The following is a 22,972-nucleotide window of genomic DNA, read 5'->3' on the forward strand; positions in this document are numbered from 1 at the left end:
ACTAATGGTTTAGCTTATTTTCAGAAATTAGTTTAGGGCTATATTTGTTTAGTGTTTACTAATTAAAAGAAATAAGTTAAGGGTTTAGGTCTATATTTGCCCGAATTGTCCTAGTTGTTGTAATTTTCATAGTTGTCATAGTTGTCCTAGTTGTCCTAGTTGCCCGAATTGTCCTAGTTGTTGTAATTTTCATAGTTGTCATAGTTGTCCTAGTTGTCCTAGTTGCCCGAATTGTCCTAGTTGTTGTAATTTTCATAGTTGTCATAGTTGTCATGTTGACATTCTCAAATAAATTACTCCAACATACATAGTATTGCAAGAAATCCAAGATAATGAAATCCAAAATAATACACCTAGTTGCTCTGAACCTCTTCACCCTCTTAACCCTCTTCGCCCTCTTCACCCTCTTCGCCCTCTTCACCCTCTCCTTGCCTTGGGTTTAGTGGTTCAAACCAACGGCCAATGTTTGTGTTTGGGTTGGCCTTCTGACTCCTGCGAGCTTCTCCGGTGGAAGGAAACCGCTTCTCCTTCTTCCTTCCTGATTTTTTGGTGTAGTCTGGTGGGTAAACAACTAAATTTCCAACCTCCTCAGGAATAATCCAAGTTGAATGATGCGGCACCATATAGATGGTTCGGCAATAAGCCAACGCCCAAGTATCAATCAAGTAGTACCTCGAGCATAAATCGAAAATGTGTATGTCTCTTCTTCTAGATGTCGTCCGCATCATTGCAATGGTTGCGGCTATTGCATGCACACATGGAATCTTATCTATATCAAACATCCGACACTCACAACTTTTTGTTACCAAATTGACCAGATAGCTCTTCCCATCAAGTCCAACCACACTGTACTCAAGCTCAGGAACATTTAGCTCAGTCACAGTTAACGCTGTCGCTATTGCACATTGGATATGCAACTGATTTTCCACATATGGCACCAATTTCTTCGAATACGATGCACCAGCAATGTCTTCCCTATGCCTGTTGAACCACTCAGACACTTTTTCAATATACGCATCAATCAACGGCAATAATGCATACTTTCTAGCTTTCTTGAAGACACTGTTCATAGATTCACAGGTGTTGCTTGTGTCCAAGTTATACTTGTCTCCTTTGAAGTAGCACCTTGCCCATTTCTCGAGAGGAAGACCATTCTCTAAGTACTTCGCAGCTTTGGGAAACATTCTACCAAATTCGGTATATGCACTTAGAAACTCACTTTCGGTGTACTTGTGAGCGCAGTCAATGAATTTTTTTTAGCACAAATCTTTCCAACCATTGGCTGCTTTAACCCTCACATTCCGAGACAGGTGCCAAACACAAAATCCATGCTGAGACTGAGGGTACACCTCTTGCACTGCCTTCGCTATGCTTGTGTGTCTGTCACTCATAAAAACAATCTCAGGATTATCTGGTATAACAGTTTTGAGCATCTCTAAAAACCACCTCCAACTAGCATCTTTCTCACTATCGATTACACCCATTGCAATGGGATAATGGTGATGATTAGGATCCTGAGCTGTGGCAAATACAAGCATACCACCATAAACATTCTTAAGAAATGTTGCATCCACAACTATGACTTTTCTCATTGATCTAAACCCTTCAATGCTGGGACCCAAAGCCACAAAAAGATACTTGAACTTATTATTAGCATCCACTTCCACGCTCGTCACTGTACCGGGGTTCACCAGCTTCAGCATGTACAAACAAGAATGCAATCTTTGAAAGCTCTCAGCCGGACTACCCCTCACTTGACTAATAGCGAGTTTTTTCCCTCTCAATGCAGTAGAGTACGACACATTCACATGAGCTTCAGTTTGAACAACCTTTACTATATTTCTAGGAGCGGGTGTATCCACTACACCTGGATACGAAGCACGCAAAACATCTGCTACTACTTGTGGAGTGCCTTTTCTTTTATTCTCAAGTGTGCTGGTAAGGACCCGAGAGCAACAATGCTTATTCCTGTAAACTCGAAGGCTGAAATAAGTTGAATCCTTCATTCTTACAGCATGTAAATACCATGAACAACCATGTTCAGCTTGACGGCATTTTAGAATGAGTCGCCCAGGATCAGACTTCACAGTTTTAACCTCAAAACATCCCTTATGCGAAGCTCTGTCAACCAATACTCGCAACGCCTCTTTCGACCTAAATTCTTGATGTTTCTCAAAACCAGCACCATCATCCCATTCAATAACAAACTGCTGAGTTGGTTCTACTCGCCCTGCAGGCTCTACGTGATCATCCTCATCCATAATATACTCTGCAGGCTCTACATGTGCATGATCATCCGGTTTTGAAACAACATCATCGATCACCATCTGTTTCTCAGTCTCTGCCACGACCACAATAGCAAGTTCATTCTGTTCTTTCCCTGCTTCTACCGGTGTGTAAGTAGTCATCCCTTCCTCAATATCAAGCATATTATCCCCTGTTGCTAGCTCATCACTCTGATCTTCCATTATCTCCACATTCAACACAGATCTAAGTCCATCTTTGTCCAGAGTTGTTAGATAGACATACACATCACCATCATCAACAATACGTGACTCATTGCGTGGCTTAGCTACCAATGGAATGTAGCTTAACTTGAGCTTCTTTGTACTATCGTTTATCCCAATCTTCTTGCATATACCATCTACAACCATCGAATAGGTTACCTCGTCGATAGATTTTTTAAATGATATAGCATAGATGGAACTCCTTGAAATCCATTTAAACTCTTCTCCTTCCTTAAAATAACATCCTCCATACTCAAAATGTATGTTTGTGTGGCCGCTCATCCTCTTCTGTTCATAAATACAAAAAAAAAGGCTTTTACGATTTACAAAAAATTAAAATTTACTCACAGTTATACCAATTGTACCAGTTGTCCCACATATCTCTTTAAGTTATCCCAATTGTACCAGTTGTCCCATTTCATTCAGTTTTCCCAATTGTACCAGTTGTCCCACATATCTCATTCAGTTATCCTAATTGTACCAGTTGTCCCATTTCATTCAGTTTTCTTAATTGTACCAGTTGTCCCACATATCTCATTCAGTTATCCCAATTGTACCAGTTGTCCAATTTCATTCAGTTATCCCAATTATACCAGTTGTCCCCTTTCATTTAGTTATCCCAATTATACCACTTCTCCTAATTCATTAAGTTATCCCTATTGTACCAGTTGTCCCATTTCATTCAGTTACCAATTGTACCAGTTGTCCCGTTTCCCACAGATTCACTATTTGTACGATTCAGCTCGATTCAAATCGATTCTACCGCACCACGTTACATTTTAACACAGAGAAAACTAAATCAACCTATATAAGTAACTAAACTATCCAATGTGCAACCTAAACAAACCGAAATTGACAAATCGATTGAAAAATTGAAAAATCCCCAAAATACAGAATATGTTCACCTTAAAGCGAAATGGCGGAGGAGAAATGAGTTACGGAGAATAACCCGACTTCAGAGGACGCCGGCGCACCGCTACGAACGAAAATAAGCAACAGTTTACAAGATTCGAGCAGATCGATCGATATCTGGGTTTAAGGTTTTCGTTTGAGCTTTTAGGGTTTACATACGCGGGATGAAGATTTTGATTTCCCTAATTTTTGGTTCAATATACCCAGAAATTCTGATAATACCCGAAATTGATTTGTTGGTTTGGTTTTTCGATTTCAATTTTCAATTTTCAGTTAACTCGATTTTTTTTAAAAAACACCAAAATTCATCACAATTCAAGAATGCTATCATCTCTCTTCATTAAGGGTAAAATGGGCATATCACACCTATTATGACACTCAGACTCATTTGTGGCACAAGAGATTTTTTTTTCCTAATTTATGGCTTCTCAGCCATTAATTCAAGATGAGATGAACATTTCACTAAAATGAAATCGGATGGGTCTTAACCAGTTTTGGGCCCATTGGGCCTATCTTTAATCAAATTGAAGAGTATTATATTTGCGTCGATGTTTACCTGTTTTTTTTTCTATGTTTACCTGTTGTTTTAAAAAAAAATTAACGATGAGGTTTGCACAAAAAAGAAATATAATAACGATCTTGTTTAGTTGTTGTTTACAAGTTTAAGTATGCAATTTTAACTTCACTAATTTATGTATATGTGGTGTTGTTTTATGTATAGATTATTTTGTTGTTGTCATAGACACAGTATAAGGGCACATTTCAACCAATTGAACGAGTGACATTAAGCAACTTATTTTTCCTTTCTATTCAACATAACTATTAATTTTCATAAACTTGAACAGTAAGGCTTATATCTGCAGCTTTCTCAAAGCTTATAGCCGATTGCAATTTGGTAGAATTGAAACTGGTACGTAATAGCAGACAATCGAGCATGTTTCACAATTATTTATGCAGCTTGATTAGTTTGGCGATGATTGAAGGATATGAGACTTGCTCAAACTTTTTTCCTTGTCTTGAGAGCTTATAATACTCAAAATTATATAGATATATTAACAAGTAATAATGAGAAGGAAAAAAACACAATAATATGAGTGAAAATTATCCAAATAACTAAGAAAATGAAAGCCAATAAATGGACCTGAAAACTAAAGGCAACAAACACACAAGGAAAGAAAAGGCAAGTTCTCCAAGAAAGGAGGGATCATAAGTAAAGGAGTCAAAGTGACGTCGCAGATGACGTTGTAAAAGAAACAGCCAAAATAAATTAACTTTATGCTTTTTTCTTCTTCTTTTTTAGTGGTAACAAGAAATTTGTCATTTTACTCGCAGTGGGAAAGCAGAAGACTTGCTTTTGGCTGGCGACCCTCTCGTCCGTTGCCTTGTCATTTACCCTTCTTGTGATAATATTTCATATCATATTCCGTGCATCTGTAACTGAAAACAATAAATTGAATTAGAACTTTCAAGGTGGTAAAAGTTATGCTTTTTGGTTCTTATCATGTTTCTATTTTTAATGAACATAATTCCAGTGATTATCTATGTACAGTATTATTATCATATTCTCACGTTTACAAATGATCTATTATTGTGTTTATTGGCTTTTACCAAATAATCTTATCTTATGATTAGTGAAACCCAAACCTTTTCAAGGTTTCATTATACCTTCTTGCAAAGTTAGTTTTAATGTCTATTTTTTTTTTCCAATTCTACAATTCTTTTGTTCTACTACAATATATTTGACGTACCAGTCATTATTTTTAATGAGCAGCTCCAAGTAAACATCACAAATGTTAGTTTTTTACTATTTTTTTCAACTACTTTTTCGTAATTTTTATCAGTTTTTGGTGTTATATGTATGCTTTATTTTGGTGTTTCTAAATTCTGAAATAAGGAGTGCTGCCAAATAATATGAAACAATAAAATAGAAATCAAATTGGTTATTTATATACAGTATTACTGGTTAAACTTGATATCGTAATTTACATATGTTAGCAAACTATAGCTAATTGGATCTCATTTTTTTTTTTTGGGGACCAAATCTCATCTTTTCTTATAAGAAAGAGGAGTAACATGTTTAGCTCTGGTGCTATTTTACTAGCAAAGGGAGATGATAGTTTAAATTTTGTTTTTGTTTTGTTTTAGATTTTATGTCAGGCTTGTGAATTTAATTATTTAATTATATATTTTATATAGAATTACGTAATAATTAGATAAAGACAAAAAACTTAAAATATCTACGAATTAAAAACTCATCTATGATTCTTCACCCAACTCACCTATTTACTAAAACTAAAACAAATTACGTACTAACACGTATTGAAATATATTGTTAGTAGAGTAAATAGTTTTGTTCATATAAATTTCAATTTATTTATAAATACATCTATGATAACGTTTAAAATTTATGGGACACCAGCTCAATCATCATAACTTTCCAACGTTCACCAAAAGTATCTCCATTAGTCTGTTAATTAGTGCGTCCAATTCTCTCATCTGTAACATTTTGTAGCTAGAGAAAATACTGTTAGTAAAACACTGTTCCTAAGTATTTCCTATCTTATAAGTTCAGACATTACGTATTTTATAAGCTTCCCGTTTAAATTTGATGTGAGTCATCAGTTATGTGACTTTAGATCGAGAAGAAGTGCACATGTGAAGGGGTTACAAAAACACATGATACTAATATATTATTGAGAGAATTAGGAATATTTGTCCTTCGCTCCTAGGATCTATCCTCCCTTCAGAATCTAAAAACTGTCAACAAATTTTGCAATAAAAAAAAAGTTGATGTTATAAATAGATAGAAATACGATTTGGAGTAATCTAAGATACAATTTTAGGGAAAAAGGAACGAGGATATATACCGATATTACAACCATGTATAACTTGGATTTTCAGTTTAACATTGAATCGATGTGATTTAATCCAAAAGAGAACAAATGATTCAAAGTTTTACAAACTTTTTCAAAACGTTATAATGGAAAAGAGAATACAAACTGATCAACTAGCTAGGAGAACTAAATCAGAAAACACAACTTTGCCACATTGATATAAATTGATATTATATATATATAAAGTATATATATACTCATATACATGTGTTGATCGTTTTATCTTATTCTATAAACTAAAGAGTAATTTTGCAAATTAAACCCAAAAAAATAACTAGTTGTTAAACGCTTCGCGGAGTATCTATTGGAGAGTTGGCCTTTTGCGGCCATTTAATTACCATTAAATAAGGAAGTTTTTCACAAAATGTAATATCTTTAGTGGTAGTAGTATTAGTCACCAATAAAAAAGCAATGGATGGAAAAATAGACAGAAAGTATTATATTAATGAATGAATGTCATTTGATAAAAGTTGTGAAGAAGTTTTAGTTCGATTTCGATACTTTTGTGGGCTTCGCTGTCACACTGTCACGTGTTATATATAGACCGTGCATTCGAATCTTATACGATGCGATTGAGATCCCAAAAATAAGAAAACAAACACTAATTTTATAAAAGTATATATACCATTGTATAATGCATTGTTGCTTTCCTACTTTATACTTTCATTTCATGTAACAATGCGACTTGATATGCCAAAAATAACATATCACGAATCTCAATTTATTCATCTATTTTTTTTTTCTTTCCATAACAAATAAACTTCAGATTAATTTAATTTAAGTTATAAAGCATTTATTGATTGGATTATTTATGTACATTTCATATCGTGTTATACCATTCTTTAAATAGCAATTTAATGTGAACAATAGACGAACTTGACACAACTCACAAATAATGTTGTATAGGGGACAAATGCAAACGACTCATATCGTTTACAAGACTTTGAGTTTGGTAGTATTTTGCATGCTTTAGTTTTGGATCTCGGTCCTTGAAATCTGAATATATATAGTAGTCTTTTCATTAATTTATATAGTATATTTTTAACTTCAGAAGTGTATTATATAGATGGACAATCAATAAGATAATCACACATTCACGCTTCTAATAATATATTAATCTTTACCAATAATAACAAAATCAAACAATTTTGGGAAAAATTGATACGAATACATATTTGGTTATGCGTAATGCTCTTCATGGTAAATATCATTTTATATTTATTTATTTAATCGAGACAAGAGTGTCAGAGTGATGATAAGTGAAAAGAAAATGATAGTATAATTTTTTCCTTGGATACTTGTGTGATCCCTCCAATATTTTCCGGAACAGAAAATCGAGCTAACAAAATAATTTTCCTCGAAAAAAATAGAAAAACAAAATAAAATGATATTCCCTTTTAACTTATTTGAGTTCTGCAGTATTCAACATTATAAAATGCTTTTAACCATGTAAAGGAGATGCTTTTGAAATTTAGCAGAGAGATTGAGTCCGATTTTCTTACGTATTCTCCATTTTCATAGAAAATCGTCTTCTTTCTCTTTTGTGACTTCTCTAGTAATTTTCTCTCTCGAATCGATCTTTCGTTTCCCGCTCTTACGTATCGTTTTTTTTTTTCCTTGTCTTCTTTCTTGTTTAAATGCCCAGAAAATCAGACGGGGAAAAAGGAGAAGTGAGTACAAAAACATTCCTGCAAAACTGGTTTTTTTTAATTAGGGAGAGAGGAAAAAAATAATGACAGAAAATTTCTGGACTTTATTCTGCGGAAATCACCACACATCAAACTGCACTCTTGGGTTTCTCCAGATATGTTTCGGAATCACACTCTCATTCGTAAGTCTCTGTATTTGCTTGTTTCACAAGGAATCTCCCAAACATCATCATCGGTTCCATTGTCTTCGAATCATTTCCGCTGTGTTCAACGGAATCATCGGATCGCTAGACTTGATTTTAGGGATTTGGGTTTTACAAGACAACCCAAACAAGCCCTTGATTCTCTGGCTAGTGATTTTGATTCAGGGGTTTACGTGGCTGTTGATTAACTTAGTTGTTTGCCTTAGAGGAATAAAAATCCGGAAATCTTCATTGAGACTGTTATCTATCTTCTCCTTCTTTTATGCTCTAGTCTCGAGTTGTTCATCTCTGAACAATGCTGTTTCTGGTGAGGAATTATCAGTTATGACGATTCTTGATGTTTTATTACTACCTGGGTCAGTGTTATTACTCTTAAGCGCTTATAAAGGTTATAGATTTGAGGATTCTGGTGAGAGTAGCTTGTATGAGCCTCTTCATGTCTCTGATTCAAACGAAAAAGCCGGTTTTGATGATCGGGTCAGTGAGTTTGCAAGAGCTGGGTTGTTCAGTAAGTTATCATTCTGGTGGTTGAATTCTCTGATAAAGAGAGGAAATGTGAAAGACTTGGAGGAAGAAGATATACCCGAGCTGCGTGAGGAAGAGCGTGCAGAGACCTGTTATTCACTGTTTGAGGAGAATCTCAATGAGCAAAAGAGAAGATTAGGGGATTCTTGCCAGCCTTCGATCTTGAAAGTGACTGTTCTTTGTGTCTGGAGAGAGGTTTTGATCTCTGGTTGCTTTGCGTTTATGAAGATTGTTGCTGTTTCAGCTGGTCCTTTGCTTCTGAATGCTTTCATTTTGGTAGCTGAAGGCAACGAAAGGTTCAGATATGAAGGGCTTGTGTTGGCTGTGTTGCTATTCTTCTCAAAGAGTGTAGAGTCTTTGTCACAGAGACAGTGGTATTTCAGAAGCAGACTTGTCGGTTTACGCGCTAGGTCTCTTCTCACTGCAGCTATATACAAGAAACAGCTGAGATTGAATACCTCTTCAAGGCTGATCCATTCAGGCAGCGAGATTATGAACTACGCGACTGTTGATGCCTACAGAATTGGGGAGTTTCCGTATTGGTTTCACCAGCTTTGGACAACAAGCTTTCAGCTGCTAATAGCGCTTGGGATTCTGTTTCATTCCGTGGGAGTTGCTACGTTTTCAGCTCTAGCTGTGATAATACTCACCGTTCTGTGCAACGCTCCTATCGCTAAGCTTCAGAACAAGTTCCAAAGCGAACTCATGACCGCTCAGGACGAGAGGCTCAAGGCCTGCAACGAGTCACTTGTCAACATGAAGGTCTTGAAGCTCTACGCGTGGGAATCACATTTCAAGAAGGTTATTGAGAAGCTAAGGAACATAGAGTTGAAATCTTTGAAGGCTGTTCAGATGAGAAAGGCTTATAATGCGGTTCTCTTCTGGTCATCACCTGTGTTTGTCTCTGCTGCAACTTTTGCCACTTGTTATTTCTTAAACATTCCGTTGAGAGCAAGTAACGTTTTCACGTTTGTGGCAACGCTGCGTCTTGTTCAAGATCCAGTAAGAATGATCCCTGATGTGATTGGAGTGACAATTCAGGCTAAAGTTGCCTTCAGTCGTATAGCAACATTTCTAGAAGCTCCTGAGCTTCAAGGTGGGGAGAGACGGAGAAAGAAGAGATCAGAAGGCGATCATAATGCCGTTGTGATTAAATCTGCGAGCTTTTCTTGGGAGGAGAAAAGTTCAACAAAGCCAAACTTGAGAAACGTGAGTCTTGAGGTTAAGTTTGGGGAGAAAGTGGCTGTTTGTGGTGAAGTTGGCTCAGGAAAGTCGACACTTTTAGCAGCCATTCTCGGTGAAACTCCATGTGTTTCAGGAACGGTAAGTCATTGTTCCATCCCCTTTTAGCTCTAGATTCTAATAACTTTATATATCTATCCAAATTGTGTTTCTGATACTTGAATCATTCTACAGATTGATTTTTATGGTACGATCGCCTATGTTTCTCAAACCGCCTGGATCCAAACGGGGACAATAAGAGACAACATACTATTTGGAGGTGTGATGGATGAGCAACGTTATCGTGAGACAGTTCAAAAGTCTTGCTTAGACAAAGATCTAGAGCTCTTACCTGATGGAGACCAGACTGAGATTGGTGAGAGAGGTGTTAATCTAAGCGGAGGACAGAAACAGAGGATTCAACTTGCACGTGCCCTTTATCAAGACGCAGACATCTATCTCCTTGATGATCCATTTAGTGCCGTTGATGCGCACACTGCTACGAGTTTGTTCAAAGTAAATACACCGAACTTTAAAAATTTCTCATTTTTTTTTGCGGAAATGTGGAAGCTAATGAGTGTGATTGCAGGAATATGTAATGGATGCTCTTGCAGGAAAAGCTGTGTTACTGGTCACTCATCAAGTGGATTTCTTGCCTGCTTTTGATTCTGTCTTGGTAATTTTATAACTTTTTGTAACTTCAGAATTGTATTACCCGATTTTGTTGGCCTTGGTTGCTGATTGTACAGTTCTTTCTCTAGTTAATGTCAGATGGAGAAATCACTGAAGCTGATACTTACCAAGAACTCCTAGCTAGAAGCAGAGAGTTTCAAGATCTCGTTAACGCTCACAGAGAAACCGCTGGTTCCGAACGAGTGTTTGCGGTAGACAACCCCAGCAAACCGGTGAAGGAAATCAACAAAGTTCCTTCGTTGTATGCTCAGTCCAAGGTCTTGAAACCGAGTCGTTTAATCAAACAGGAAGTGCGAGAGAAGGGAGACACAGGGTTGAGACCGTACATACAGTACTTGAACCAGAACAAAGGTTACATATTCTTCTTCATAGCGAGTCTAGCTCAGGTCATGTTTGCAATTGGACAGATTCTACAGAACTCTTGGATGGCTGCAAACGTAGAGAACCCCAAAGTTAGCACTTTGAAGTTGATCTTGGTCTACTTGTTGATTGGGCTGAGCTCGGTTCTCTGCTTGTTGGTTAGATCTATCTGTGTTGTGATTATGTGCATGAAGTCATCCACTTCGTTGTTCTCTCATCTTCTAAACTCTCTTTTTAGAGCGCCTATGTCGTTTTACGACTCTACGCCTCTTGGACGGATTCTTAGCAGGGTAAATGCTGATGAACTTAATGAATATTAATGCTTGTTGTCTGGTACTAAACCTCTATTAACTGTTAATTTCATTGCAGGTCTCATCTGACTTGAGCATAGTAGATCTTGACGTTCCATTCGGTCTGATCTTTGTGGTTGCGTCTACAGTAAACACGGGTTTTAGTCTTGGAGTGTTAGCTATTGTTACTTGGCAAGTTTTGTTCGTATCTGTTCCCATGATTTATCTAGCACTTCGTTTACAGGTTAGGTCATTTTTCTTGTTGCGTGCTTCTTGATAAATCAGGTGTTCTCTTGAAAAAATCCCGGTAAGAGTTTCTGTTTCGTTTCCGTTTTATCGGTTTGCAGAAGTACTACTTCCAAACAGCAAAGGAGTTAATGAGGATCAATGGCACAACAAAATCTTTGGTGGCGAATCATTTAGCAGAATCAGTAGCAGGAGCAATAACAATAAGAGCATTCGATGAAGAAGAGAGGTTTTTCAAGAAAAGTCTCAAACTCATCGACACAAACGCGAGTCCTTTCCTTCATAGCTTTGCAGCTAACGAATGGCTGATCCAGCGTCTTGAAACAGTCAGTGCCATTGTTCTAGCCTCCACTGCTTTTTGCATGGTTTTGCTTCCCACAGGAACATTTAGCTCCGGTGAGTTCATTACCAAAAAAAAAAAGGAATTTCGTTGAGATCGTAATTCATTGTTTGCTTTTATTAATGGTGTTTGTTTCTTGTGTTGCGCAGGGTTCATCGGTATGGCGCTATCTTACGGTTTATCTTTGAATCTTGGACTTGTTTACTCTGTACAGAACCAATGCTACTTAGCTAACTGGATCATTTCGGTTGAGAGGCTTAATCAGTACACACATTTACCACCTGAGGCTCCTGAAACTATAGAAGAGACCCGACCACCGGTTAATTGGCCAGTCACAGGCCGAGTCGAAATCTCTGATTTGCAGGCAAGTTTTGACTAACACATTTTCACCCCCCTAATTGAGAGAATGAGAGTTTATTGATTAATCTTATAATGTTTTTGATGATGTATAGATAAGATACAGACGAGAGTCTCCATTGGTTTTAAAAGGAATCAGCTGCACATTCGAAGGAGGGCACAAGATTGGTGTTGTTGGCCGGACTGGTAGCGGAAAGACGACTCTGATCAGTGCTCTGTTCAGACTTGTTGAGCCAGTCGGAGGAAAGATTGTAGTTGACGGCGTTGACATCTCCAAGATTGGAGTTCATGATCTGAGATCACGGTTTGGGATTATACCTCAGGATCCAACTCTGTTCAATGGAACAGTGAGGTATAATTTGGATCCTTTGTGTCAGCATTCCGATGCTGAGATTTGGGAGGTAAGTCATAATTAGAAGAAACTAGCTACACATCTTATGAAGAAGTTGCTATAAAAACAAATTATTAATTGCAGGTTCTTGGAAAATGTCAGCTGAAAGAGGTGGTTCAAGAAAAAGAGAGCGGCTTAGATTCATTAGGTAACAAATAGATCAGATGTTTTTTTTTGGTTTGCATAAAGGTCAAAAAATTTTCTTTATTTGGTCGTAAAGATGATAAACTTTTGGTTTGGTTGGTTATTTCTGTTTTCAGTTGTGGAAGATGGATCGAACTGGAGCATGGGACAGAGACAGCTGTTCTGTTTAGGCAGAGCAGTGTTGAGAAGAAGCAGAGTATTGGTCCTTGACGAAGCAACAGCGTCGATAGATAACGCCACAGATTTGATACTTCAGAAAACAATCCGGCGAGAATTCGCCGATTGCACCGTCATAACCGTCGCTCACCGTATCCCCACCGTTATGGATTGTACAATGGTTCTCTCCATCAGCGACGGTGAGTGTTATTGCATCATTTTAATTAGTTCTTCTTTTTTTTTGTAGAAAGTTTGTTTTCTCTGAGTCTTGAAATTTTGTTTTGATTGAACTTTAGGACGAATTGTGGAGTATGATGAGCCGATGAAACTGATGGAGAATGAAAACTCTTTGTTCGGAAAGCTTGTGAAAGAGTATTGGTCTCATTACCAATCGGCTGACTCGTGTTGATGATGATGACACAAAATCTCGAAAAATGTAATTTTTAGAACATGTTCTTGAATAAAACACAACGAATTCATACATCAAATTCTAGTTACACAAAACTTTTGACCATAACTAAACCAACCCGACCTTTTTTCTAGGGGTGATGTGATCTATTAAACACCAACAAAAGTCATATAACTAATAACTAATAAGCAAAGATAGTTCATCACGTTGATAACGTCACGCATTCTGTTTAACTAAGAGAACTAATCAAGGGCATACATTAAACAAAGTGAACTTAATAAAACAGAGTCCGCAAACATGTACATAGATATGAAGAAGAAGAGTATTTGGTTATTTGGAAAGACTTGTTAGAGTTATTCCCTCCCTTGGACTAGTGAATACCAATGCTCATGGTAGATTGGTAGACTACCATCAGCTAGGTTTCTATTTTTCTAATTAGGGTCAGAATTAAAATCTAATATCTAATCTATAATGTATTGCTTGTAACGTGGATCGTATGGACCAATTAGCACAACAACAAATCTGCTCTGCCTGTGGCTAGTGTTTGACATCCTAAAAGCCAAGACTCATAGTTTTTGGAAGAACCAAGAATCACAAAGATCATGAGAGACACTCAGCAACAAAAAAAGAAGCAAAAAACAAAGATCATGAGAGTCAAAAAATACTGGCTCGTAAGATTATATCTCTTTATTTTGAAGAATTATATAAGATTTAGGAGAGTCATCCTCTCACGATGATTTACTTTTGGGAGCATGAGCTGGGTTTCTATTAAGTCTGATTAGTATCCATAATGTAATTCTAGTACTAATTAATATAACCTATAAATTTATTATATATTGCTTGTAACGTGGACAGTCTTTGAGACACATAGTGCGAGGAAAATCTATAGCAAGATTATATCTCCCCTCACGACTGTTGACTTTTGGGGAGCATTGGCTGGGTGTCTATATGTCTAATTCGGATCCATAATCTCAATCCAACATATAATATATTGTAGGTAACGTGGACAGTCTGGCGACAGATCTTTGGGAAGAAAACTTAATGTAAATTTTGTTACAAGTTGGAGAAAGTAATGTATTAAGAGAAATAAATCTTTGGTTGGTTCAATGCATAATCGCGTATAATTTTGTAAGTTGGTCAATCTTTTAATTAAGAAAATATGAACCTGCTTGATAATTAAATATATGCGAGCTGTCGACTGAAGATACAAATATATAGGGGACACAAGACTTGGAAGCACATGCATCAAAAAATTCAAAAACCAAAGCGGTAAGGAAAATGAGTGAATACCAAAGCAGTGATGAGGAAAATGCTGAAAACCAAAGGAGTGATGATGAAGAAGAAATTGGTCAAAGCAGTGAGGACGAATGGCCTAATTCAGATGGGAGCCGGAGATGCATTGTCTCTGACCCATCTCACCCTCACGAACTCTCCCGTCAAGCCGGTGTTAAGACTAAGCAAAAGTGCTTTTCTTGCGGAAAAAGAAGCATTACTTGGGAGCTAGCACACGATAAGAACTTCCATTACTCCTGCACCATCTGCCAAGTAGAGTTCCACCGTGAATGTCGCAAGGTTCCAAGTAAGATGATTCACCCTTATCACCCTCAACACCCTCTCACTTTTACCTTTCTACACAAAAAATCCGGGACGATACTTGACACCAATTACGGTGAACACTACAACTTTCTTTTCAGTTACATGTCTATAGGATTCCAAAACACTTATGAGACATTAGCCAGCTCCAATATCATGTTTGATAAATGCACTTGGTGTGGCGATGCTATTGATCATGAGTTTTTCTATCGCTGTCTAATATGTAACTTTTCCTTGGATCTCCAATGTGCTAGAATGCTTAATTTACCTCTTACAATTCAAAATCCAAAAAGCCATCACCATTCACTCTCTTTGTTCCCTCGTCCACTTTCATTTCCTTGTAATGCTTGTGGACTGATCAAAGTGTTGGAGGCAGGCTATGCTTGTTACCAGTGCAACTACGTTGTTCATAAATATTGTATTGATTTACCACGCGTCATAAAGATCACGCGTCATCCTCATCGACTCTCTTACACTCCTTACCTTCCAACCAAAGTTTCATCATGCCGGGTCTGCTACAAGAATGTTGACATCAAGTATGGTCAATATTCTTGCAATCATAGGGATTGCTCTTATGTAGCTCATTCAAAATGTGCAACGCATTATCAAGTATGGGATGAGCAAGAACTCGAGTGGGAACCCGAAGAAGCTGACGAAACTGAAGCTGTTGCGCCATACAAGAAAGTAGGTGGTGGTTTGATACAACATTTTGGTCATCATGAAGATCATTATCTAAAGCTCGAGAAATACGATGGTTCAAGAGACTCGGGAAAGCAATGCCAGGCGTGTATGCGTTATATCACCTCTCATGATGATTTCTACAGCTGCATCGAATGTGCTTACTTTCTCCATGAAGTATGTGCCAATCTTCCTAGAAAACTGGATCATTTGTTGCATATCCACTCTCTTTACTTGTACCCGTCGTATACTCAATTCTACTGCGATTACGGTGACTTATGGTGCTGCCATTGTACACGAGAGTCAAGTGGTTGGATGTACATATGCATAAGAGACGAATGTATCAAAAACAGTTCAGTATTTCACCTAGATGTTAACTGCATTTCAGTTCCCGAGTGCTTCACCCATGCAAGTCATGCAGAACATCCTTTATTCGTTGCAACCGGAACCCGTAGTGGAATTCTCTGCCAAGGTTGCAAGAAAGAAACTTTTCGGTATCATCTACATTGTACTATATGCGAATTTGCCATATGCTACGAATGCTCCACAATTCCAAATGAGATATACTACAAATATGATGAGCATCCTCTCTCCCTTTGTTATGAAGAAAGTGGCGTGGATCACACGTACTGGTGCGAAGTATGTGAGAAAAGTTTAGATCCAACGGAATGGTTCTACACAAGTAGCCAAGGTTGCACCACAATCCACCGTAAATGTTTATTCGGAGATATTGGTTACATGAAGTCTGGTCACACATTTGATTACAAGGATTATAAGGTGGAAGTGGTTGGCAATGGTCGTAGCTCTCGTCCCAAATGTCAGGTATGTCGCCAACGTTGCCTACTTCCCTTATACTTGAAATTGTATAAGCCGGATGGGACTGAAGTTGCTATTTGTTCTTTTCGTCACCTCTACGGAGGAATCAAGTGAGATGTTTTTTTTTTTCTTCTTTGTATTTTCATTTCGTTTTGTATTAAGATCACACCTCTAGTAAAAAAAAATGCTCTTTTTCAATTTCTAGATTTTCTCTTTTCTTCCTCGTTTGAATCTGGTTTGCCAAACTCTATATATTGAGGTATATTGTTTGTAATCTCTACTTTTTTTTCTGTTAAGGTATTGTTTGTAATACATCTGAACTATTTTTTTCCTTCGTAAATATTTTCTCCGATATGACTGTTCTTATTTGAGATAAGTCGCAACTTCATTAATCAATAGAGGATGACAATTCAATTCAGTTCATAGTACAACAACAAATCTGCCTCTGGCTAGGTTTGACATCCTAAAAGCCAAGACTCAAAAGATTTTCTATGACGAACCAATCACTGAGAACAAGAGAGAAAACGCTTCTCAATCATCAAAAAATACTGGCTCCTATAAGATTGCATCATTGAGTGTATATGAGAAACAACTGGAATGACTCTTTTGATCTAAATCATAATGCGATTCTTCTTTACATGGATTTGTTTTGTTTCTCGGGAAGCACCAGAAACTCATGCGTCATCGATTAGTAGAGCATTTGGGACGTGAAGTTACTGACCTGAGTTTCACCGGGTTTCTTTACATCTATTCAAGAGTCTTCTCAGGTTTTGTAGTGTGGTTCTCTAAGTTATCAGGCCGCTTGCTTGTGTCAGCTGATTCCTCTGTGGTCTCGACAATCTCCATACTCGCTGTTCTACTCCTCCTATTCCTCCGCTCCTGCAAAGAAGAAAACACTCCTTTGTTGATATAGATTGCTGTAGATTTAGACCATCCCTAGTTACAACTTACTGACTTACAGTATTAAAGTTTTAAAAAATCCCAGAGAACTCATTAATACCTCACGGAAAGGATGGTCATCGGATTCAAGCATCCGCACAACCTGGCTCATTTTGGGTCGTTTTTCTGACTCGGGATCTACACATCTCAGGGCAACAAGAAGTGCACGTTTCAGAGCACGTGTAGCGGGTTTGGGTTCAATCTTTGGATCAATTACTTCTTCAGCTCTTCTTGTTCCAACCATCATCTTTAACCACTCGACCAGATTCACCTTCCAATGAGAACACATGTTTCAGCACCAAATTAGCATATTCATAACTCTTGGATACATTGACAAAGCATACAAATATAGCTACCTCATTAGCTGGACGTTCATAATCAACTGGATCTCTTCCAGTAATAGCTTCTAGAAGCAGGACACCAAAGCTATAGATGTCACTCTTCTCGTTTAATAGACCAGTGTTTGCATATTCGGGTGCTACATAGCTGACGCACATAAACAGACCTTTCATAAGAATGAAGACTTTTCCCATCAACGCCAAAAAGGTACAGATTTTAGACTTACCCAAAAGTGCCCATGACTCTGGTCGTGATATGGCTCTCACCCGAGTCTAAGAGCTTGGCTAACCCAAAATCGGAAAGCTTTGCATTGAAGTCATCATCAATCAGGATATTGCTTGCTTTTATGTCTCTGTGGACTACTTTTGGTTCTATTGCTTCATGCAGATACGCAAGCCTGTAAAATGTAGATGCAGAGCATGTTACTATCCCCTTCAACGAGTTATATGTAAAATTTCAAGTCAAAGGTCCCACAACAGTCATATTTTGACCAACTTACGCTTGTGCAGTACCAATAAGGATCTTCATGCGTGCCTCCCAAGTGAGAGTGCTGTGTTTCCCCATGGCTCCATGTAGCCATTGTTCTAAGTTACCACTATTCACATACTCATAAACAAGCATCCTGCATCACATCGACAAAGAAACAAATTCATTAGACTAGTTTCTACTCATTGCATTAACAATAATTGAATATTATTTTGGCGGTACTACAACAAATCACCCATTAGACTAAATTAGTAGCATTCAGACTGATAAGAGGCAAGTGAGACTCACCGATGAACACCCTCTATGCAATATCCTAGAAGCCTTACAAGATTCTTGTGCCGTACATGACCAATAGCCTCAACTTCAACCCGGAATTCCTTCTCAGCCTGTCCCCTAGAGACAAAATTATGATTGGATTAGTATGCGAGTAAAAACAAAGCAAACACAAGGTGAACAGACATTTGATTATACCAACTTACAGATTGTTGAGAAGCTTCTTTACAGCAACATCGTTACCGTTGATGAGTCTACCCTTATAAACTACTCCATAACCACCCTCACCAATTACATTTTCTGCAGCAAAACGATTGGTGGCTAGCTGAAGATCCCTAAGAGTAAACCAGTGTCCCCAACCAAGATGAGATATTTCTGGCAAACCAACCAAAGGAGATGCAGTTACAAGCCCACCCTGCGATAGGGATGATTGTCTCCATGCGGTTCCAAAGCTTCCTTCTTCACCGGAGTGAGAGCTGCAAGCTCTCTCATGATGATGCACAGAGCTACAACGACTTATACTATCATTGTCACTAGACTTGGTTCTTCCCAAGTAAGACATCATCTTTCCTGAGTTTCTCTCACTCGATTTATCAGCAACTGTGATACACAAGTTTTCATTGTGATTTTGGATCCCAGGTCTATCATCAACTCTGATATCTTTCGCCACGCGTGGTATTTGGTTGAAGGGTAACAACTTGTGAGATGATTTGCGGGATTTTCGGCGGAATGCAATCCACAGAGATACGATGCAGAGAACCAAAACTACGAATGCGCCAACTACTAGACAAATCAATACCCAAAGTTTCACATCCGCTAAACCTAAAAATGAGATCTTCTTCGACATTTCAGCACTCAAAGGGCTCTCAGATGACATCCTTGGTCCTGTATCCAGTGACAAAGTGTCTTCCTTTTGCTCACAACTTCACAATTCCCAACGACGCAACAAGAAAACGTTTCAAATTAACGTCTTTTCATACATCAAGAGGACTAAGATATGTCTGACTTTCAAAAACCATACAAGCAAACGAAAGGTCTATGTTTTTATTCATCCCAATGTAATCAAATCTGAAAACTGGGATTCTTGGACAAATGGAAGAATCTAATAATGGCAAGTAAAGCTGCCGACTCAGAAGTCTCTATAACTACTTCGACCAGAAACGCTGACACATACATAAACAGACACAGGACTCAAAAAAAGCACGCGCAATTTCAGCAATTTATTGCGGCATATCAACAAACAAGTTATGTGCATTAAGTGTTTCCTCCATTCGTCACCAAATTGAAATCGAGGATTAAAAGATAAAAAGGAAACCCGTCTCTCAAACAATTACAGAAGAATCACTTACGCTTGAAGCAAGAGACATTATACAGAAGAATCAAATCATAATGCTACCGAAAGAAAACATTTCAGAATCTTTTTTTACCTTAGAATGTAGCGACTAAGCTCTTGCTCTTTCGATTCACATCCGCTTAGAGCAGAAGAAAACAAATAGGATAAAGGTTCCGCTTTTCTTTGATTTTGAAGCAAACCAAAGAGAAATTGAAGTAAAGAAGATGACGCAATTAGCAATAGATATATATACTAATGGTGATTTGCAATTGAAGTTTCTCTCAAAGCTTACGCTTTTGAACCCAGAAAATACACCCAGGAAAAAAAACCCTCGATTTAGGTAATTACAATAAGGGTTCAGAAGAATGAAAGATAGCTCAACTATTGAAAAATGGAGGAGTATACAGATACACAGAAGGATGAATGTAAGTAAGGAGGATTAAAGAGAGATAGGGTTTGTAGATTAGGATTTAATGAGGGGTTAAAGGGAGGGAAAAAAGTTGGGTGAGATTGTTGGTGAGTCTGTTCTAAAGCTGGAAAGAAAGCTTGATTTGCAATTTGAGGAAACAAAACAATAAAAGAGATAGAAAAAAGAAAGAGAGAGCAGTGAAGGGAAAGCAAAGAAGGTGATCTTTGACAACTGTGGCATTTATAGCTGGATGAATAAAATTGATTATATTCCATTATTTTTCAATTGAAAATATTTATTTTTGTAAGGTAGAAAGTAAATAAAATTTGGATAAAAAACCGAAGTGGATAAGAGATTGATTAACAAGGCAACGTACAAAAGAAGGTGTTCACTGTTTCTCACTTATGCAGCCTTTGGATTTTATCTTCTCAGATATGCCAAGTTGAATAAATTCTTGTTTGACTTCAAAATTGAATCTAAGTTTGATTTTCTGTACTTAGAACTCCAGTAAACATGTTTGAAAATGAAGAAACATAATGTAAGACCTCATCTTATGCTTTACGATTTTGTTCTTAATAATAGAACTGCTTTCCTTGATATCCCCCATTTTTTTGCGGCTATGTATGAATTATGATTGTATGACATTAGTATTATTGTTTTATTTTGTTTTTATCCATTATACAATACAGCATTTGTCACATTCAAGAAAAAAAGCCAAATAAAAAAAGGTATTTATTATATAAAGAGTGGGTTGTGTCTCACAAACTTGACACATCATCATTTTCTTTTTTGACACATCAGCTCTCTAAAATTTAATTTAGAATTTTTTTTTAAAAAAAAGAATATGAAAAATCAGAGTACGTCACAGCCTCCTCTATTTAAATCACATAGTTCAAGATGAATTTAATTAACAATAAAAATTCCAAAGCTTTTTTTCATACAAATTTCTCTTCTTATTAATGGTTGTTTCGGAAAACCATTAGTTCCCTCCTCACCTTTCATAATTGTATCTCATCAGATACTCTTATAATTTCATTGCTTCCACTTGGATTGTGGTGATTCTCGACACTTAAAGATATATGCTCGTTCGTTCAACTGATTGATCGGATGTGATGGTCATATCATATATAACTCATTTACTCAAATTTGAACCGTCTGAAGGGAAAGTTAACAAATGAAAATGGCTCGGATCTGAGTGGAAATACTCAGATTATTTTGCTTGGTGTTCCTTTCTTGACGAAAAGAGATTTGCGTGAGGTTATTCCGTGCATCTAGATTAAGTTATACAGTATAAAGAGATGAACACGGCTCGATTTCAATTGTTTGATGAAGTTCCTTAGAGAGCTTTCTATTGTAGTATTGCGAGTAATGAGTAGTAAATAAAATTGTCTTGGTTTATTTATTTAGTTATATATAAATATGTATATATTTCCATGAAACTCTTCTGGTATCAGTCACCAAAGTTTACATCGCTTCTGGTATTTTACAACTCAGAGTTCTTTTGTTCATCAATTATTATAAGTAAGGAAAATATTTACATATATATTGTAAGCATATGACTGTGCTTAATTTTGCAGGGAAATGATCGCTTATATTGTAAACATATTAGTTTTTATACTTGAGTACAAACAGAAATTAGTTACTCGAAAATTTTGCTAAGAAAAAACAATTATATTTTCCTTTTTCTATTTGTTCACCAGCACAACTTTTGCTATATTGGATTTGTTTCTCTTGTAAATTGCAGTGGTGTTATTATCGTTGAAGGCATTCTTAGCGCCAGAAAGTCTCTTACGAAGGTGTTCTTTCACGTTTGATTTTTAGAATTTTATTTTTTATCTGTTTTTAGACTATATAAACAAAGGTTTTCCCCTAAAGTTTGGTATTTTTTATTTCTAATTGTCAAGGTTATTTTTGATTTTTCCGGTTGTATGTCCAACTTTTCCATTGTGGCTGTGTTGGAGTTTTGTACTCATTGCTACATCGCTTTGGCTATTGCCTGGATTAGAAAGAATCCATCATACTCACGTGATCTAGAAAATATAATCGTTTTACATAAATGAAGTTTACATTGTGAGAATGCGAAACTTGGTTTGGTAAATGCATTATGTATGAAAATTTCCAAAATAAAAAAATGGTAATAAAGAAGGGAAGTTAGTTCATGAGAATATTTCTATAGTAATGTTGGTGAACTAAGGGATCTAGAGTTTGTAACAAGTTTGAAATAATGTGCCATTCTTAAGGATTAAAAATTTAAAATCAACAAAGATTTTATTAGATTCTTGCTCATTCTTAAGGATGACTTGATTCTTTGTCCTAGAGACTTACCGAAGCAGTTTCAAAGGAGTTAGAGATTCTCACAATTCTTTGCTCATCAGTTCGTGTCATAGGGTGTACTGATCATCCATATGATTTATAATTCAAAGTTAAGTCCAAATAATTAAACCACTTATCATTTCACATTACATACAGAGCACTTCATCATCTACAAAATAAAAATTATAATTCATGATTCAATAAATATTTTGTGAAAATCTCTTTAGGAGAAAAAACGTTTGGGTTTCATAAAAAAATTGTTAGAATCTCTTCTAAAATTTACATAATTTTAGTTTGAGTACAAAATTTTATTTTTTTACCATGGAATTTCTAATATAAAATTAAAAATACCAAAATGAACAAAGCTAAACAATAAAACTTCATTACCAACAAAAATATATATAAAGACTCCGCGCATATGCACGGGTATACTCCTAGTATAAACAAAATTTAAGTTTCATCATCCATCATATATCATTATATCCCACGACCCTCG

The 22,972-nt window shown here is 36.7% G+C and overlaps 4 protein-coding genes across 5 annotated transcripts; 2 read left to right on the forward strand and 2 right to left on the reverse strand.

The window, feature by feature from the left end:
• Positions 1-380: 380 nt before the first annotated feature.
• On the reverse strand, positions 381-1,184 carry LOC112087140. The gene has a single exon (XM_024157150.1). It carries the CDS (start codon positions 1,182-1,184, stop codon positions 381-383), a length of 804 nt encoding a protein of 267 aa, XP_024012918.1.
• A 6,598-nt stretch (positions 1,185-7,782) lies between these two features.
• Positions 7,783-13,412, forward strand: LOC18020348 (ABC transporter C family member 10). Its single transcript, XM_006402654.2, has 11 exons — positions 7,783-10,013; positions 10,107-10,427; positions 10,501-10,587; positions 10,673-11,254; positions 11,334-11,498; positions 11,602-11,896; positions 11,990-12,204; positions 12,293-12,598; positions 12,673-12,736; positions 12,849-13,088; positions 13,185-13,412. The coding sequence occupies exons 1-11, from the start codon at positions 8,046-8,048 to the stop codon at positions 13,295-13,297; spliced, it is 4,356 nt and encodes a 1,451-aa protein (XP_006402717.1). The 5' UTR covers positions 7,783-8,045; the 3' UTR covers positions 13,298-13,412.
• Positions 13,413-14,575: 1,163 nt separating this feature from the next.
• Positions 14,576-16,498, forward strand: LOC18020349. Its single transcript, XM_024157151.1, has 2 exons — positions 14,576-14,869; positions 15,374-16,498. Exons 1-2 carry the CDS (start codon positions 14,576-14,578, stop codon positions 16,496-16,498), a joined length of 1,419 nt encoding a protein of 472 aa, XP_024012919.1.
• A 244-nt stretch (positions 16,499-16,742) lies between these two features.
• Positions 16,743-20,353, reverse strand: LOC18020350 (probable receptor-like protein kinase At2g42960). Of its 2 annotated transcripts, XM_006402656.2 has the most exons (8): positions 19,849-20,353; positions 18,628-19,344; positions 18,437-18,541; positions 18,162-18,284; positions 17,889-18,059; positions 17,680-17,809; positions 17,385-17,594; positions 16,743-17,263 (listed from the first exon to the last, which is right to left on the reverse strand). In XM_006402656.2, the coding sequence occupies exons 2-8, from the start codon at positions 19,296-19,298 to the stop codon at positions 17,132-17,134; spliced, it is 1,542 nt and encodes a 513-aa protein (XP_006402719.1). In that variant the 5' UTR covers positions 19,299-19,344; positions 19,849-20,353; the 3' UTR covers positions 16,743-17,131. The 2 variants fall into 2 exon arrangements, with proteins under 2 accessions (XP_006402719.1, XP_024012745.1); XM_024156977.1 differs by lacking the exon at positions 19,849-20,353 and having other exon boundaries at positions 18,628-19,836.
• Positions 20,354-22,972: the final 2,619 nt, after the last annotated feature.

This window comes from Eutrema salsugineum, unplaced genomic scaffold (genome assembly GCF_000478725.1).
Source record: "Eutrema salsugineum unplaced genomic scaffold, Eutsalg1_0 scaffold_19, whole genome shotgun sequence".
NCBI classification, from domain to species: domain Eukaryota; kingdom Viridiplantae; phylum Streptophyta; class Magnoliopsida; order Brassicales; family Brassicaceae; genus Eutrema; species Eutrema salsugineum.

Excerpts from the sequence above, each read along its gene's own strand:
- LOC18020349 (XM_024157151.1), top strand. The coding sequence starts at position 14,576 with ATGAGTGAATACCAAAGCAGTGATGAGGAAAATGCTGAAAACCAAAGG. Across the intron at positions 14,870-15,373 it reads TCCACCGTGAATGTCGCAAG|CTTCCAACCAAAGTTTCATC; the intron begins GTTCCAAGTAAG and ends TACACTCCTTAC.
- LOC112087140 (XM_024157150.1), bottom strand. The coding sequence starts at position 1,184 with ATGTTTCCCAAAGCTGCGAAGTACTTAGAGAATGGTCTTCCTCTCGAG.
- LOC18020348 (XM_006402654.2), top strand. The coding sequence starts at position 8,046 with ATGACAGAAAATTTCTGGACTTTATTCTGCGGAAATCACCACACATCA. Across the intron at positions 11,499-11,601 it reads ATCTAGCACTTCGTTTACAG|AAGTACTACTTCCAAACAGC; the intron begins GTTAGGTCATTT and ends ATCGGTTTGCAG. Across the intron at positions 11,897-11,989 it reads CACAGGAACATTTAGCTCCG|GGTTCATCGGTATGGCGCTA; the intron begins GTGAGTTCATTA and ends TGTGTTGCGCAG.
- LOC18020350 (XM_006402656.2), bottom strand. The coding sequence starts at position 19,298 with ATGTCATCTGAGAGCCCTTTGAGTGCTGAAATGTCGAAGAAGATCTCA. Across the intron at positions 18,285-18,436 it reads TGCATAGAGGGTGTTCATCG|GATGCTTGTTTATGAGTATG; the intron begins GTGAGTCTCACT and ends GATGTGATGCAG. Across the intron at positions 17,264-17,384 it reads ATGACCATCCTTTCCGTGAG|GAGCGGAGGAATAGGAGGAG; the intron begins GTATTAATGAGT and ends TCTTCTTTGCAG.